The sequence below is a fragment of the Bradysia coprophila genome (assembly GCF_014529535.1).
Source record: "Bradysia coprophila strain Holo2 chromosome IV unlocalized genomic scaffold, BU_Bcop_v1 contig_5, whole genome shotgun sequence".
In the NCBI taxonomy this organism is placed as follows: Eukaryota; Metazoa; Arthropoda; class Insecta; order Diptera; family Sciaridae; genus Bradysia; species Bradysia coprophila.
Genome location: NW_023503374.1, coordinates 2,762,699 through 2,778,624, shown reverse-complemented (window position 1 = coordinate 2,778,624; position 15,926 = coordinate 2,762,699). Strand labels below are relative to the sequence as shown.

The following is a 15,926-nucleotide window of genomic DNA, read 5'->3' as shown; positions in this document are numbered from 1 at the left end:
TGAAGCATAATTTTGTTAAATCATTGACTTTGAACGGCCATAAAACTACACAGGGAAGTCAAAGCGTAAAATGGGACTTGTTTGAAAGTTACTGAAATTACCTTTCGATTGACACTAAACATGACCTGCTTAAAAATCTTAAAAATGGGAACGTTTCTCCAGTTTTCGAAATATTTTTTGACTTTGGGCCAGTGCCGGCGCCGTGACGTGAGTGGTACCAAAGTTCTTTGTACCCTATCTAATACTCTCATCTATTCCTTACACAGTTGATTTTTCACTGAGATTCTTCTCACGCCATTTTTTCAGATTTTTGAAACACTGTGACGTTGGCAATGGTCTATTCCCAAGTGGAAGTTGTCTAAAAGATTGAATTTAAATAATTTATCGGCGACGAACGACTAAAATGCTTAAAACGAATTTCCTTAAATTTCATATCAAAATTGACTGAACAAGAATGGATCGTAGAACACGCCAATAATATTTTGCTCTTAGTCGATGTACAAATTGTTTTTATTGTTTCATTGCCTAGAATCGATTTAGTTATTAGAATAAATAATTCTTAGAAATTAAAATGCAAACCTTTATGTACAGTATACATAGCCACTTATGAACTAACAAAACGTTTATTTTTATTGTCTTCCAATGGCTTTATAAATTTGAACCGAGCGTAGACCACATTTAACGTGTAACACCACAACATCGTTGTTTCCTTACTTTACAGCCACCGCGCCACCAGCAAACTATAGTCGACCACCAAATAATCCAGAGCTCTATGCAGATGCATACGATCTCCCGCATTCTAGGCAACCAAACAATAAAGTCTGACAGCCAAAATCAATTTCAATTATCGAAAAGACCGCAAACATTTCCAACTACAACACAACAACATCATCACCATCATCATCATCAACAGCTGAAAAAGTGTACAACTCTGATGGTAACAGCAGTGGTACAAAAGAGTTTTTTCAATTTTCCATTTTCATGTTCTCGAATTGTAATTCTCATTTCTTATAATTCGTAAAATTGATTTTAATTAATTAACTTAGCCGTGAGCGCCAAAATGTGGTGTCAAAGAATTTCAATTCCATTTTGATTTTGAAATAGTGAAAATGAAAATGAATTTTCCAGATTTTTTGTCCATAAATTTATTTTAAGTTCGGTATTTAAATTAAGTCTGATTTTGAATGGATGAGGAGCACATTACAGTTCAGATCACTCACAAGACACTTAACACAAAAATAAGTCTGTGATAGATAAATGAAACAAAACAAACAAAATTAATCGAGAATGTAGGAGCATTGATGTCGGTTTTAATTTTATTTTGCATTTATTTTCGAGATTGTTATGGGTTTTTTGGGGTTCGACATCAGGGCGTATTTTTTGGAATTTATTTCTGGATTTTTTTTTTGACAAATTCCGACAAAATTTCGAAAAGTTCCGACAATTTTCCGTAAAGTTCCGTAAAATTCCGACAAAATTTCGAAAGGTTCAGACGAAGTTCCGGAAAGTTCCGAAAAATTCAGACAAAATTTCGAAAGGTTCCGACGAAGTTCAGTAAAGCTCCGAAAAATTCCGACAAAACTTCGAAAAGTTACGACAAAGTTCCAAAAAATCTGACAAAGTTCCGGAAAAATTCCGACAAAATTTCGAAAAGTTATGGCAAAGTTTCGGAAAAATTCCGACAAATTTCGAAAAGTTACGACAAAGTTCCAAAAAATTCTGACAAAGTTCCGACAAAATTTCGAAAGGTTCCGGAAAGTTTCGAAAAATTCAGACAACATTTTGAAAGGTTCCTACAAAGTTCCGGAAATCCCGAAATTTGTTCAGAACTTTCCGTAATTTTTCAGAATTAAATTTTCAAAAAAAAGCCCAATTCGACATACACCAATATTACGCTCAGTTTAAGAAGGTTGTTGCCACGCCACTCGCAGAGAATTTTTTGTATTTAATTTTTAAAACACAAACAAAGGAAATGAGGAACATACAACCCGCCATAGCAAAAAAAAAATAATCTCATCTTCTCTCGGTGCCCTGAGAAGTTTATTCAAACTTGCGAGAACTAAATTTTAAAGAATCTCGCCATTAGTGCAATAGGAACGTTTCTCGTGTTGTTTGTACTGACTTTATTAAATTTCTCTGTAACAAACCACTCAAATCCGTTCAAACGCAATGCTCCTAGCCTCATACAGCCCTGTTATAGACATCATATAACTGCTTAAACTACAAACAACGTAAATCAAACGACAGAATTTGTCATGCATATAAAATTTGAGGAAAAATGTTTACTCAAAAACGTGAAGTAAAGTTGATCGGAGAAGCTTTACTTTAAGTTCTTGATTCAAATACTTGTGAATGGGACAAATAATGGAAAAAAGGTCTTGTGTGGTTATCGACCTCGGGGTCGACCTCGTATCGCTTAACTTCACACAAAAAGTACAATTTCCATCATGGTCTCATTCATAAGCAATGTACTAATTACTTGCCAAATGTATTCAACTGCCAAAACAACAAAAGAGTAAAACGAACAAAAATATCAAAATTCTAAAACAGAAATTACAATCATAAAGCATCAAAACTTTACCCAATACAGAAACACACTTCGGGAAAATGAAGTTTAAAAAGAACCGAATTACTATGTGAATAGGGACGTTGAACTTGAAAATACAATTTGCTTTGCAATTTTTATGTAACAGTTGACGTCAAAGGAAACCGCTTTCCCATACGCACCTCATTGAAATATTGCATTGTTCGCTTGGAAATCAATTTGAAAACACCCAAGTTAATATGATATGACGTCATATCAAGTTTCTTTTGGTTGACGTCATTAAAAACATGTTAAAGATCAAAATATTGCTTAGATGCAATGTCCTTATTGAAGAGTTCAATAATTTATAAATTTCTCGCTCACTGAAAGCCGAAAATCTCAACAAAACGAAGGCTTCGCATATACCAAGTATGTAAAGCAGGTTTTACTTATTTCATTTACATACTTTTGCTTTCCCTAGGTGTTCGAAAGTGGCTTATTACAGGCCTACTGGCCTACGGATGAAAATTAAATCAAAAGTAAGCTCAAAATCATGTAAAATCCATTACATAGCTCGGGTTTAAAATGGAATGTCTCGTTGTGGTAGGTTTATCGGCTTCGCCTCGGATCACACAAAAACTCTACTTTTCATTGATTGTTATGTAGTCATTTACGTAACTATTCGTTGAAAAGGTCACTTTGCCGTTGCAAATAGTATTTTTGGTTACGAGTTATGAAATGTAGAATTAATCGTAAGATCTTTCTAACGGTAACGAGGCGAGGTCGAGAAACATGAAATATCCTTTACAGTTCTTGTAACATATAAACTGTTACTTTAAACGAGTACTAAAGAAAAATGGGATAATAATCAAACGTTTGCGTTACATGTGTAACAGTTAGGGATGTGATTTTGATTCAGTTACGAATAATAAGCATTTTTTTCGCTGTTTGGTATTTCAGTCTTATTTCGGGCGTCAAATGCTCAAAATGTCCAAATGGAAAAGGCGGAACTGGTGGTCCCTCTTTGTCATTTCTTGATGACGTGTCAGTAAAGGCAATTTCCTCTCTTAGAGAAAAACAAAATGAAAATGACAGTTGGTTCAATCTAAAAAAACATTTGACACTTTTTTAAGAGTTTTAAAAGTCATCGTTCACAGTCTCAATAAAGTGGTTCCAGGTCTATGATATTTTGGCGCAAAATTTGAATATGTTTCAGCGAATTCAAATTTTGCGCCAAAATATCATAGACCTGGAATCCCTTTATTAAACATCGATGACTTTTAAAGCTCTACAAAAAATCTTAAATTGTGTTTTCTAAAGATGAACACACTGTAGACATTCATTTTATCTTGATTCAATAAGGAATGAAAGCTTTGACCAGAGAGTTGACATCAGATGGCGTTCTTTAATAAACTGGATGTGTTCGAAAATTCGTGTGAACGGTCACTGTCACATCCCGTTAAACAAACAGGGATGTCTCAATGTCGTATAAGTAACAGGAAACCAGGGAAAAATATTTATATTTGAAACTAAATAGAAACTTCAGAACAAATAAACAAAACTTATATTTGAACAAAAGATTGAAAGAAAGAAAAGAGAAAAAAGAAACATTTTCTGGGTCAATAAAAACAAAAAAGCAAAAAAAAATGAAAAATATTTTTTAAAAACTATGAAAATATTGGATATAGGAAATTAGTTAGGTAAATTCGCAAGACACACACTATTTTTGTAAAGAGACGACGACAAAGAAAACAGATGGAAAAATGTTATCGATTGAATCGTAGACAAGAAAGAAAAGACAGTTGAATTTTAAAGAAGATCTATGATTTCTCACTAATTGATTTAGGTAAATTTCGTTTTTATTACTTCGTAGTCTTATAATTTAGTTTCCAAAAGTTGTAGCTAATTTTTTTGGGTTAAAAAAACAATTTTGTTACAGCAAATTTGTTTGATCTTAGTCAATACTAAACGTAAGACATAATTATCTTGGCATCAAAATTACGACAATGACTTTCGACATGTTATTAAGGTTAAATCTTACACATCGGTTGCAGTATTTTAAATTTATTTGACTCCGAAACCGTCATTTTCAATTAGGTACTTTAGTTCGATAATTCAGAGATTTGTTATTAAAGATAAAGTTTAAGATCTGAACCTTACACCGAACTAGGCTTACAATTTTCGGGTTTTAGATTGAAGTTCCTACGAGATTCGAATCAATCTCAGAATTATTTTTCCATTGGATTGGGATAAGTTGTTTCCGAACAGTTATTTTGACTTCAAAAATATTCTTCGGTGGCTATCTTCACACTAGGAATTTTAAATTAATCCATATTTTGATCGAGTTGCGATCTTGACTCTATAATAAATATAAATTTTCGTATCGAGGTATTTGAACCACATGTAACAACAATCGGAATAGTTATTTATTCAACTCGCTACGCTCTTAAACAACAACCTCGAAATGCAATTTCCAACTATTTTCCCGATATTAACACAACGTTCTTTACAACAAAGGCTTCCGAATTTTCAGCCGATGTGAGAAAATGACCCTCGCGTCGCTCTGGTGACAAAATATTTTTTTTGCATATCATTGAACAAATAACTACTTAACGGTCGATTTTATGCCTTGAAAGGCCTTGGTCCCAAGATGTCAAAACTGACATCAGATATTTTCTACCAGTCTGCTTTCGGCTGGCAGTGGCATGACTTTGAAATTATGACTTTTTCTTACTCGTGCAATCGCCGTTGGAGGTGAACAATCCGGATCGAAATGTTTTCATTGGAAAGCCAAGGTTATGAGCCATACATAGTTTAGACCAAGTTCGGCAATTTATGTCCAAAATAAATGGAAAGTAACAGCACAGTGGGTTCTGTTTAGTTCCGAACATATTTGACATTTATCAAAGTTGTAAGAGTCATCAATGTACCCAGTGAATTAAGTGATTCCCAGTCTTTGATATTTTGGCGTAAAATTTGAAAAGTCCTTAGCGAATTCAAAGTTTGCGCCAAAATATTATAGACTGGGAACCACTTTACTGATTGGGAACATCGATGACTTTTACGACTCTGATCAATCTAAAATTGTGTTTTCTTAAGGTGAACAAACTGTAAAAATGTTTTTGTTTTTTTAAATAAATTTTTAGAGAAAAATTTGATTTTTAAACTACCTTAATTTGTAACTTGTAAAAAAAGGTTAGCCACGGTTCAAACGTATTTCAGAATATGTATAGATAAGGACATAAATAGAAAAATGTGAGGAGACGTCAGTGAAATCTGGACATGAATTTGTTTCAGCTGATTTTCAGCTGGTCCACTCAAACAACCAGAGTGCTTATACTGGTTTTAACGGGTAAAATAGTTGTAGATACCCACGCGTGATAGTGTTAAAACCGTATGAAGACATATTATCGGTTTTGTTAGTATCGTACCAGCTGACAAACAAATGAAGCAGTTTTAGGTCCAAATTTCACTGACGTCCTCTGTACAAATTAATTCAAAAAATATTTACTTTGAAAGAAATGTAAAATTGACTGAGATAAATTGGGCGGGGTATAGAAATGTAAAAATTTAATGTAAATAAAGAAAAGGGACAAAAGCTAAAACAAACTTCATCAGTTTGGATAGAAGACAATTTTAGATTTTAGCTACACTCAAAGAAAAAGAGAAAAAAAAAGATTAAGCAAAAACTATGCTATTGATATTTTGTTGATCTATCGAGAAATGGTTTAATGGCAAGCTATCTATCGGCGATACATAGATTGGCATACAGAAATGTTGACCAATAAAATCGTCGAAAAACACTTTGTTTTAAACATTTCTCGGGATCAATAAACTGAAATGACCAAGCTATCGATTTACTAGATTGTGTGAAGAAGAAGAAAAAATGTAAAATTTTCTTCAAAAAGTTGTATAAAATTAACAAAAGAAAAATCACTTCCTGATGAATTTAACAGCTTTGAAACAAAACAAAGTAAAAAATTTCCAACATTTCTATTTTTTAAAAGTTGAGTGAACGTGAATGGTATTTCCTGTAAAAAAATGTTTTTACAAAACCCAAATAGCTATTTTCCCACCGCAGATGAAGCTCTGTTCCTCTGTTGTGAAAAAATATATTTGAATCTGGAAAAAAGTGGAAGTTGCAACTTTCAACTTTGCTTGGTTAACAAATAACTATTTTACAAAGTAAACTCTTGACTACTTTGATTACAATCAAAGAGTACTCAAAAAAAATAAAAAGGAAAAGATTATATTAAACTAAAGTGAAATTAGAACGTATAATAATGAGAAATGAAAAGAAAATTATATTTAAAAAAAAAACAGTAAATAATAATAACATAAAACCTAGTAAACGAAAAAACAGAAGAATAAATGTGTTATTATTTGTGATTTAAGTAAAAAAATGAAAGAATTAAAATAAGTTGCATAAATAAACTGTAAAAAGATAAGTTGAGATTTAAGAAAAATAAAAATTTTTAATTATAAACCAAATACAGTGTGAACAACAAGAGGACGAGGACCAACTGAAGCCTAGGTGAGGTTTTTCTTTTTTTGCTGATGATTTTATTTTCCTAATAGTCCACGTTCTTATGTTTAAAAACGAGCCATCAGAACAGTCGGAGCGTTTGCTGCGACTGAGCCCCGTACAAACCCGTATATCTATTGCGTACGTGACCCTAGTGCGTCTATCACCCTACTTTGACCGTAAGCCTATGCGCCGGTTAAAGTAGTTAAAGTAAAATTATTATGTAATGTGTACATCTTAGAAATCGCGCATAGCGCAATTACGAAGCCCCGTACGACGTTCCTTTCAAATAAAACAAAAATTTCAAAAAGCCCTAAAATTTTAATTTATTGAGTATAAATACACATAGGGCCTAGTATCGGCCTCAGTCCGAGGATCCAAATTTATTTTTTTTTTTCAACTACATTCTATTCGGCCTTTGATTACCTTCCAAATGAAACAAAAAATACGAAAAACGGATGAAATTTGCTCGAGTTATATGTAAAATACACATAGGGCCCTAGTAGCGGCCTTAGTCCGAGGACCCAAATTTAATTTTTTTTTCAACAACATTCTATTCGGCCTTTGATTACCTTCCAAATGAAACAAAAATTACGAAAAACGGATGAAATTTGCTCGAGTTATATGTAAAATACACATAGGGCCCTAGTAACGGCCTTAGTCCAAGGACCCAAATTTAATTTTTTTCAACAACATTCTATTCGGTGTTCGATTATCTTTCAAATGAAACAAAAATTACGAAAAACGGATGAAATTTACGCGAGTTGTATGTAAAATACGCATAGGGCCCTAGTAGCGGTCTTAGTCCGAGGACCCAAATTTAATTTTTTTTTTCAACAACATTCTATTCGGTTTTCAATAATCTTTCAAATGAAACAAAAATTACGAAAAACGGATGAAATGTACTCGAGTTGTATGTAAAATACACATAGGGCCCTAGTAGCTTTTCACTTCTAAGGCCCTAACTCACGGTCCACTCACCCGATTTTAAAAAACTTTTTTTCCTGGATTGGTATTGACAATACCTATCATTTGCCGTGTCATTTACATTTCCATCGTTTATTTTGCCATAAATATCACCAAAAGACCTTAAATCACTTAGGCGGCCCTAACTCACGAAGGGCCGACCCGAATATGCCCATCTTCGAACTTAGCCTCACTATTTTGACTATCTTTCAGGGAAAAAAAATTTTTTGAAATCGGATTTGATTTACTCAAGATATCGACGTGACAGACAGACGGACAGACGGCCCAAATTTTTATTGCGGATTCGTCATCTATGAACATAGGCAAACACTTTGCCCTTACCGTCTGCTTCGAATTCCATCAATTACACACGGCATCGTAATCCTATAAGCCCCTTCGTACTTCGTACGGGGCTAAAAAAAAGTTCTGCGCGCTCGGGCAGTTAACAAAAATGTGAAAATATGGGATATGGCGCGAACTGGTAATATCGGTAAAATAACCGGTTCAGTGGAAAACTAAAAACTTGAATGTCTCATCCTTTAAGAATGAATATGCCAATGTATCGAACAACTGAGATTCACGCCACGTCCGATCCGATTGATCGATCGCTCTATAGAATCGTTAGTCTGCCCTGACAATTTTGTGGAACAACTTTTTTCTGGTTGTCTTTTTATTTTTGGCAGTAGAGTTGTAAAAGTGAGCTGTGTCGCATGTTGAAAAATATTTATTTGTGAACTCAAAGTTGAATTATTTCGCCAATAAACAGACGATTCATTTGGAAGTTTGCAGGTTTGTAGTGCTTAGAAAGACGCTGCGATACATACCCAAAAAAAGGTCGAAAGGTCCGTGTGTGGAAGCGCTAGACATCGAAAATCAGTATATGGTTTTCGGTTTCGGAATCTCTTGGACAGCAGCGACCAAACAAGTTTGACAATGGATAGTTGAGAATAGTCCACCAGGAGTCCAACGATACTACGGAAGCCGTTGGCCGTCGCTGTCCAATGTTGTGACAGGAAATTGAGAAAATTTGACTACGCCGAAGAACTTCTAAGGGCTCATCTGCCGCCATAAAGAAACTAAAAAACGAAAACATTTCAGACCTCGTTACTACGGGTCTCTACTTTCCAATGATACCAAACACGCGTGGGTAGAGACTCGACGAATGTATTTTTTATTAGTAAATGTGACACACAGTACGTTTATGTGAAGAATAATTATGGAGTGAAAAAAATGCCAGAAAATTCATTCCAACAGTCTTAATCCTCTTTCTTCGCATTGAACGTGATAAAACAGTAAATTAATCTTCTTAATCTTCTTTTACCACTCTACTCCCAATAAAAAGACAACCAGGAAAAAGTTGTTCCACAAAATTTTCAGGGGAGACTAACGATTCTATAGAGTCATCGATCATTCTGTTCGGATGTGGCTTGAATTTGATTTTCATATAAGCTGGATGAAGTTTTCGCAAATTCATTCTTAAAATGCAAAAGTTTCTAATTTAGTTCGTTCGAAAGCCTGATCGATATTTTATGGAAGAACTTTTTTCTGGGACTGGAAAAATGCCCTAGCTATTTGAGATTGCCCAAAAAGTAACAAAAGAAACCACTAACTTTGACCCAGGCTTTGGGAAATTGCCCAAATTGGCCAAATTACACATTGTATTGCTACGCGGTTCTTTGGAAAACTAGCACTTTCAGATCCATAGAAGGCCAGGTATGAGTTTTCAGAGGGACTATAGATACGAGCCTGAAGTATCACAATACCTATAAGTAAGTAGAACAGAGTTAAATTCCTATTATTCTACTATTCCTGAATGCTCCACCCTATTCCCAATTCTATAGAACACATGGATAACTTTCACATTTTCTTGGTTTTCTACTGGATTTATATCATTATTTCTGAATGATCCTCTGCATATCCAATCTTAGAACTCACGGATTATGTTTGCTTCCATCAAGTTTTTATTTTGGTTTTAGTTATTTCTGTCTCTTCAGCTATGAAACATTTGAGTTATAAACAGGAAGAATTATTTCAGCTTAGCACTCGAACAGTAAATATCTGATATCTCTGATTGCTGATAGTTGGTCAGTTCGTATTTAATTTTACCAACTATCAGCCACAGCAACCAATCTATCTTTATGTATATGTTGGATTGCTTGGTATTGGTTTATTGGTTTGCCTTCAATTTTCCTTACTCACACCTTGTTCACTTCTTTAAATCGATCCATGAAGCCATGATGAGACAGTCAAGGAAAATCCTGAAGAACAAGATAAAACCACATTGGTTACCACAATGTGCGGCTATACAATCTACTCAAAGCATATTCTCAAGAAGAACCTTCCAATCCTTACTAATACGGCGGAGATTCTTTCCCTACCAAAAGCATTACCAAAGAAGTTAGAAGAAGCACAAAGAGCAATGGTATGTTAGGAATATCACTCAAAGACCAAATATTCAACCAAAGTCGATGTTGCAGTGGAACTGGGCAAGAATGTCAGCTGAATAGTAGGCAAAGGCAATTACGAGTGGCCACTATCGACAAATCCTACCAAAAACGTGGCTTATAAAATCGAAAAAAGTGGAAAGAGTTAGGGTAGTCATATTATTGACTATATTGTCGGTTGGATTGGCTCACTCAATTGTGAAAAATACTTTCGATGTAAACCAAGCAAAATCTGGTGCGCCACTGTTTTTGAATTGGAATTTACATAAAAAATCGGATTTCATGATTTGTTCGATCCAACAAAACGCGTGGGTTGAAATGGAAACACAGTTTCGGTTAAATTTCTTTTGTTTTTATTTTTTTATTTAATTGACAACATTAAGGCACATCATCACGAGGGAGCACTGAATTCAGAAAGTCACTAGTGAGTCAGAAGAAGTCATTGTAAATTATTGTGGAAACATGATTACAATCCAATTCTCTTTAAAAGTTCCACAAATTCCATTATCGCGTGTGGAATGAATAATATCAATTGGATTGTAATCCTTTCAAATGTGTGTCTTCTCTTTTACTGTACTGGGTGAGTGAGTTAAGTGAGTTTCCCAACTCGGAGTACTCCTCGCTTTTTACTAGAATCTAAATATGTGCGATGTACACGCACGGAATTTCGAAAACCGACACATGTTCACTGTTTTGTGGTTTATCAGTTTTTTGTCACTCAACAAAAAACATAGAAATAGAAAATGTGTCGGTTTTCAAAATTCCGTGCGTGTATTTGCAGCAGCGGTTAATTTTTATTTAAGTTGAATTAATCCTTTCTACAATAAGAAAAATTAAATTAATTAAAAAAACGTTATTGCCATCCCATCCGGAAAATGTTTGTACATTTCACCCTACGGAAAGCGTTCATTATATCAGGGAAATTATTTGTGACCTTGAAGGAAAGTCCATTTCTTACCAAGTGAAGGAATGGTCACTTGTTAACCAAGGGGAGAAAATAGGAAATTCAAATAAGGCAGAAAATTTGCGGTCAGAGCGAAGCGAAGTCGCTCGAGTTGGAATTTTCTATTTATTCCCGAGGTGCCCCAACACATAATTTTTAATCAGTGCTGGCGTGAATAACCGTCGATTTGTTTCACCATTTTTCAATAACCCAAAAAAAGTGACAGTTGCAAAGAGAAAAAAAACTCTTGTTTAGATAACGGGAGAAACATGAGGTGAGAAAATAAACATTTTCCCACCTGAACTGTCATCGCCATGTGTTTAAATTTCCGGATAGGGCGAAAAGCAGTGTTCTATTGAATGATGCTTAGTCATTCAATACACTCGGAATCAACTTTATGAATTGTCAAGAATTAGGCAACAAAATTTGTAAACTGTTATTTTGACATGTGTATATTTGTCAAAATAACGTCTTTTTACTTAAAACCGCACTTGCAAGTTCGGGACACGGAATTGTTCCCTTATGTAATGAGCTACTTCCACAGCATCCAATGTATGTTCTTTGTTTTTAGTTTAACATAAACTTAGAAAGAAAAGGCACAGAAGATCAGAGTACGACGAAAACAATAAATTAGTTGGTCAGTTAATTAATTCAATATTAAGAGAAGTTTGTAAAACGATGACGAATGGTCACTGACTAACGCTGGCGAGATGCTTTCTTGCTTTTGTCAGCTTTAGGCGGTACTGGTCCAGATTTTCCGTCGCTGCTTTGTCGATTGTAGAGACTGAAAGGAAGAGAAAAAAACTTTTAAAAAAATCCTCTAAGATTAGAAGGTTATTTTGAAGAGGGAATGAAAGTCATAGTCACCCATCCACCTATACCACGGTGGGTTGAACTAATCTAAAATAGAGTCGCGTTACCACCTCTGATTTTTCTTCATGTTCTTATTGAAGGACTCGAGTATTATAAGGAACCACATTCAGTTCGCGGATCCATCCAGCCGTTTCGGAGAACCGGCACTTATGGCCGTGCGGGACCGACGAGTCGATTTGAATACAGATTGTTATCGCAACGGATAGAGGGATAGAGATTCTAAGCTAATTCGTGTTAAAATGGCTTCCCTCGACAACCTGACCACGTAGCCAACGTTGTAAAGCTTAGACTGCAGGCTGATTAGGCATTATTGTCGGCCATGAGTGCTTGTTCTCCGAAACGGCTGAATGGATCCGCGAACTGAATGTGGTTCCTTATAGTATTCGACTCCCCCAATAAGAACAAGAGAAAGGTTGTTCGTTAATGCATACAAATGAAATGACGAATCAGCTAGAAAAAAAATGTCCGTCTCTGAAGACGAGTGGACGGGATGTTAAAGGATCTTGTACACTTTGTAATTTACATTTTTTAAACGAAATTTTTAATTGAAGGAAATGGATGAGAGGAGATGAATAAGAGATTAGAAGAAAGAGAGAGGAGTCGGATAAAAGACTAGGTGCAGATAGAAAAGGCATTTGAAACGATCCTGCGGATGCGCGTAGCCTTCTTTTAAACCGTTCTCCCACTCTGAACTCAGAAGTCTTTTTCTACTACTTCTAATTCGTTATGTGCAGCAAGAGGTTAGCTGGATAATCCAGCCTGGATTAGGCATTCATGCGTTTCAAAATGAGAGTTCCACAGATCGTCGAAGTTCGAACAGATTTCAGCTAACTTACATCCTGTACGCTTCCGTTTTGATGTAGTCCAGAACGTGACTGATGCCTAATAAATATTGCTCTGCAATTGGCTGAACCCATTCATTTTCCTCCATTTTCAGGACCGACTTATTGCCCAGCAAATCGAGGTTCGCTGTAAAAAAAAACGAATGACAAAACTGGAGATGTAAAACTATATAAAAAAAGGTTACCAATTTCTGGTGGTAGCACCGTCAAACGATTATTTTGAATGTGAAGTTCTCTCAAACGAACGAGTTCGCCGATTTCACGTGGTATATCAAGGAGATCGTTGTCTCTGATTCCGAGCTGAGAATTTTATTTTTTGAATTTATTGATCTAGTGATCAGGCACACGTCCCAGTATCAGTACTTACGATCTGTAAATTTTTTAGATTCCCAATCTCTCTCGGCAAATGCTCAAAGTCGTTGTCACCCAAATACAGAGCACGCAGAGTTTCTACACAAAGATATTGTTTGTTCAAAATCGTTTTTGTCCGTAAAACCGACGTTCCTTACCCATCATGAAAAAGTTGCCGGGTAGTGTGTGTTCATTCAGATTGTTGTACGACACGTCCAGCACCTCCAACACCGGAAATGCTCCAAATCCTCTGGGTAATGTATTCAGTCTGTTGATGGATACGTTGAGGATTCTCAATTTTGGCATCGAAGACAACGAAACTGGAAGCTCTTCAATGTGATTGTTGGCCAAATTTAAGATTTCCAAATTGATGAGATTGGCTATGCCCGGCGGAAGGATATTTATTTTGTTGTGACTTAGTGTTATTCGAGTTACGTTTAGCATATTCACTGGAAGAGAAGAAATCTGTGATAAGTCCAGTTTGGTTGAGAGCCTGAACTAAAGGATTCTTTCCAATTATAGTTAAGGCCAGGTTATAGTCTCATAAATCGCACAGATGTAAGCGGATATAACCTGGCCTTAAGGTAACCTAATAATATTAAGAGAAAATATTCATTTTCTTATCTCAACTGAAACTTCGGTAGCCTTTGCTGTGAAAAACGTCGGGAAAAAGAAGGAAATTTCGTTGTCTAGAGGGTGACTTGTGGCGCTCGCTACACTATTTCATAAGGGCTGTGTGATTTACTTTATTTTCTCCCCTAAGAGGTCGTGAGAAAATTGAAGATTGGGCGAATTACACTACTGATGAGAAAAGTGCAGTATTTACCATTACAGTGAGTCATTGTTTTACACGCATACCACCATGACACGCCTATCAAAAATTAGAAGCGCTTTATGTCTGACTTTCGTGTGTTGATGCTAGCAGTGCTCTGGAGATTGTATATATGACGATAACTATATAGTGAGTACAACCTCTAGAGATGAGTGGGCATAGCAAGTTTTTGTGCCCACATGCCCACTAAGCCCATCATTTGAAAAAATGAGCCCAATGCCCAGACCAATGCCCACAAGTAAAATGCCCATGGGCACTAGCCCATCCCACAAACTTTGTCTACAAAAATCGCTGATTTAGTTAGTGTTAAATATGTCTTGTATGGGTAATAAGTTTGTATAAAGACATTCTGCTAGTGATTCCCATGTTAATGACGAACGTTTCAAACAAAATTTGATTCCAGGATTCAAAAAATTCCGATATTACACTAATTATCGAAAAAAAATTCTTATGAATTGATGGGATGACGACAACAAATCGTAGTTTGGGCGCCCAAGTTTTATAAAAATGCCCACACCCAGGCCCATGCCCACGATCTCTGAAGCCCATTACGCCCATGCCCATGGGCATGAGACATGGGCTGCGGGCAGCCCGCTTTTGCGGGCGGCCCACTCATCTCTAACTCATTTGCAAAATCATAGTTTAAGTCAAGGCTGTGAACTTTGGGGACACACCACACTTGGCGATAGCTAATATGGCAAAAAAGCAGAAGCGAGTTACGGTTTCAGTACAAGGACCTAAATTTAATAATTTTAATAAATTGTTTAAGCTGTTGCAATTCCTGCACATAAATCGAGTAGATTTCATCTGACTTTCCTCATTTTCGACTTGTTTTAAATGTAAAATCAGTGGTAATAAAATGGCGATCTGCTCTACCTCTACAAGTTTACCCTTGGTTTAAAAAGTTCCTTTGAATTATTGTTTGCAATCGAACTGGGACTTACGTTGTGGTAATGTAGTTTTTGTAATCAATGTAACGAAATCAAATAGTTTCTCTTCATTTTTGGAATGTTAGAAAATGTAAACATTTTCGTCGATGAAAATGTTACGAAAATTGTGTGTGTGGGTGTCGTCGATGTTATGTACAGTATGCGTAATAAAAACTAAAAATCCGTCGATTCAACTGCAAAATATCCTAATTTGAGTAGCGCAGCATGTTAGTTGGTAATCAAAAAGCATCTGAAGACACTTACGCAGTCCCGACATTTCGTCAAAGGATGATACATTTTTATCAACCAAATCCAGTTCTCGATTCTGAGAATCCCTTGCTTCATCAATCGCTTTCTTAGCCTTAGACATTTTACTGTTCACTGGCAAACATGACACTGGCGCTGAACTCATATTTTCCCGTTCTTGATTGGCACAAAAAGGTAGATAAGAAAATTGATAATAAAATGAACAGATAAGATTAGAAAAATGAAAAATATTTCAAACGAAAACACTCCCTGACAGTGAGTAATGTTGACATTTGCAATACTTCAGATGCAGGTTTCCCATCATTCGTTTACTCAAATATTGAGTATTGGCACTTGATCTGCACTGTTGAGGTCGCCACTTTTCTATGAAAAAGCGAAGATTACGACTAATTGTCATCTCACTTCTCTCTCTGATTTTTCCCTATGTTTT

The 15,926-nt window shown here is 35.5% G+C and overlaps 2 protein-coding genes across 7 annotated transcripts in view; one reads left to right on the top strand and one right to left on the bottom strand.

The window, feature by feature from the left end:
• The window catches only part of LOC119071547 (disintegrin and metalloproteinase domain-containing protein 10), a 43,479-nt gene extending 39,764 nt beyond the window's left edge, over nt 1-3,715 (top strand). For 2 of the 4 annotated variants that reach the window (XM_037176448.1, XM_037176447.1), the window contains exon 13: nt 722-3,715. In XM_037176448.1, the coding sequence (XP_037032343.1) occupies nt 722-825 (104 nt within the window). In that variant the 3' untranslated portion in view covers nt 826-3,715. The remainder of the gene's footprint in view (nt 1-721) is intronic. The other 2 variants (XM_037176450.1, XM_037176449.1) reach the window with 1 other exon arrangement.
• A 2,518-nt stretch (nt 3,716-6,233) lies between these two features.
• Nucleotides 6,234-15,782, bottom strand: LOC119071580 (ras suppressor protein 1). 3 transcript variants are annotated; one of them, XM_037176525.1, is made up of 8 exons: nt 15,494-15,782; nt 13,627-13,917; nt 13,485-13,567; nt 13,303-13,417; nt 13,112-13,244; nt 12,086-12,186; nt 9,051-9,062; nt 6,234-6,237 (listed from the first exon to the last, which is right to left on the bottom strand). In XM_037176525.1, the coding sequence occupies exons 1-6, from the start codon at nt 15,639-15,641 to the stop codon at nt 12,099-12,101; spliced, it is 858 nt and encodes a 285-aa protein (XP_037032420.1). In that variant the 5' UTR covers nt 15,642-15,782; the 3' UTR covers nt 6,234-6,237; nt 9,051-9,062; nt 12,086-12,098. The 3 variants fall into 3 exon arrangements, with proteins under 3 accessions (XP_037032420.1, XP_037032419.1, XP_037032421.1); XM_037176524.1 differs by lacking the exons at nt 6,234-6,237; nt 9,051-9,062 and having other exon boundaries at nt 11,702-12,186; nt 15,494-15,781; XM_037176526.1 differs by lacking the exons at nt 6,234-6,237; nt 9,051-9,062; nt 15,494-15,782 and adding an exon at nt 14,093-14,201 and having other exon boundaries at nt 11,702-12,186.
• Between the last annotated feature and the right edge of the window lie 144 nt (nt 15,783-15,926).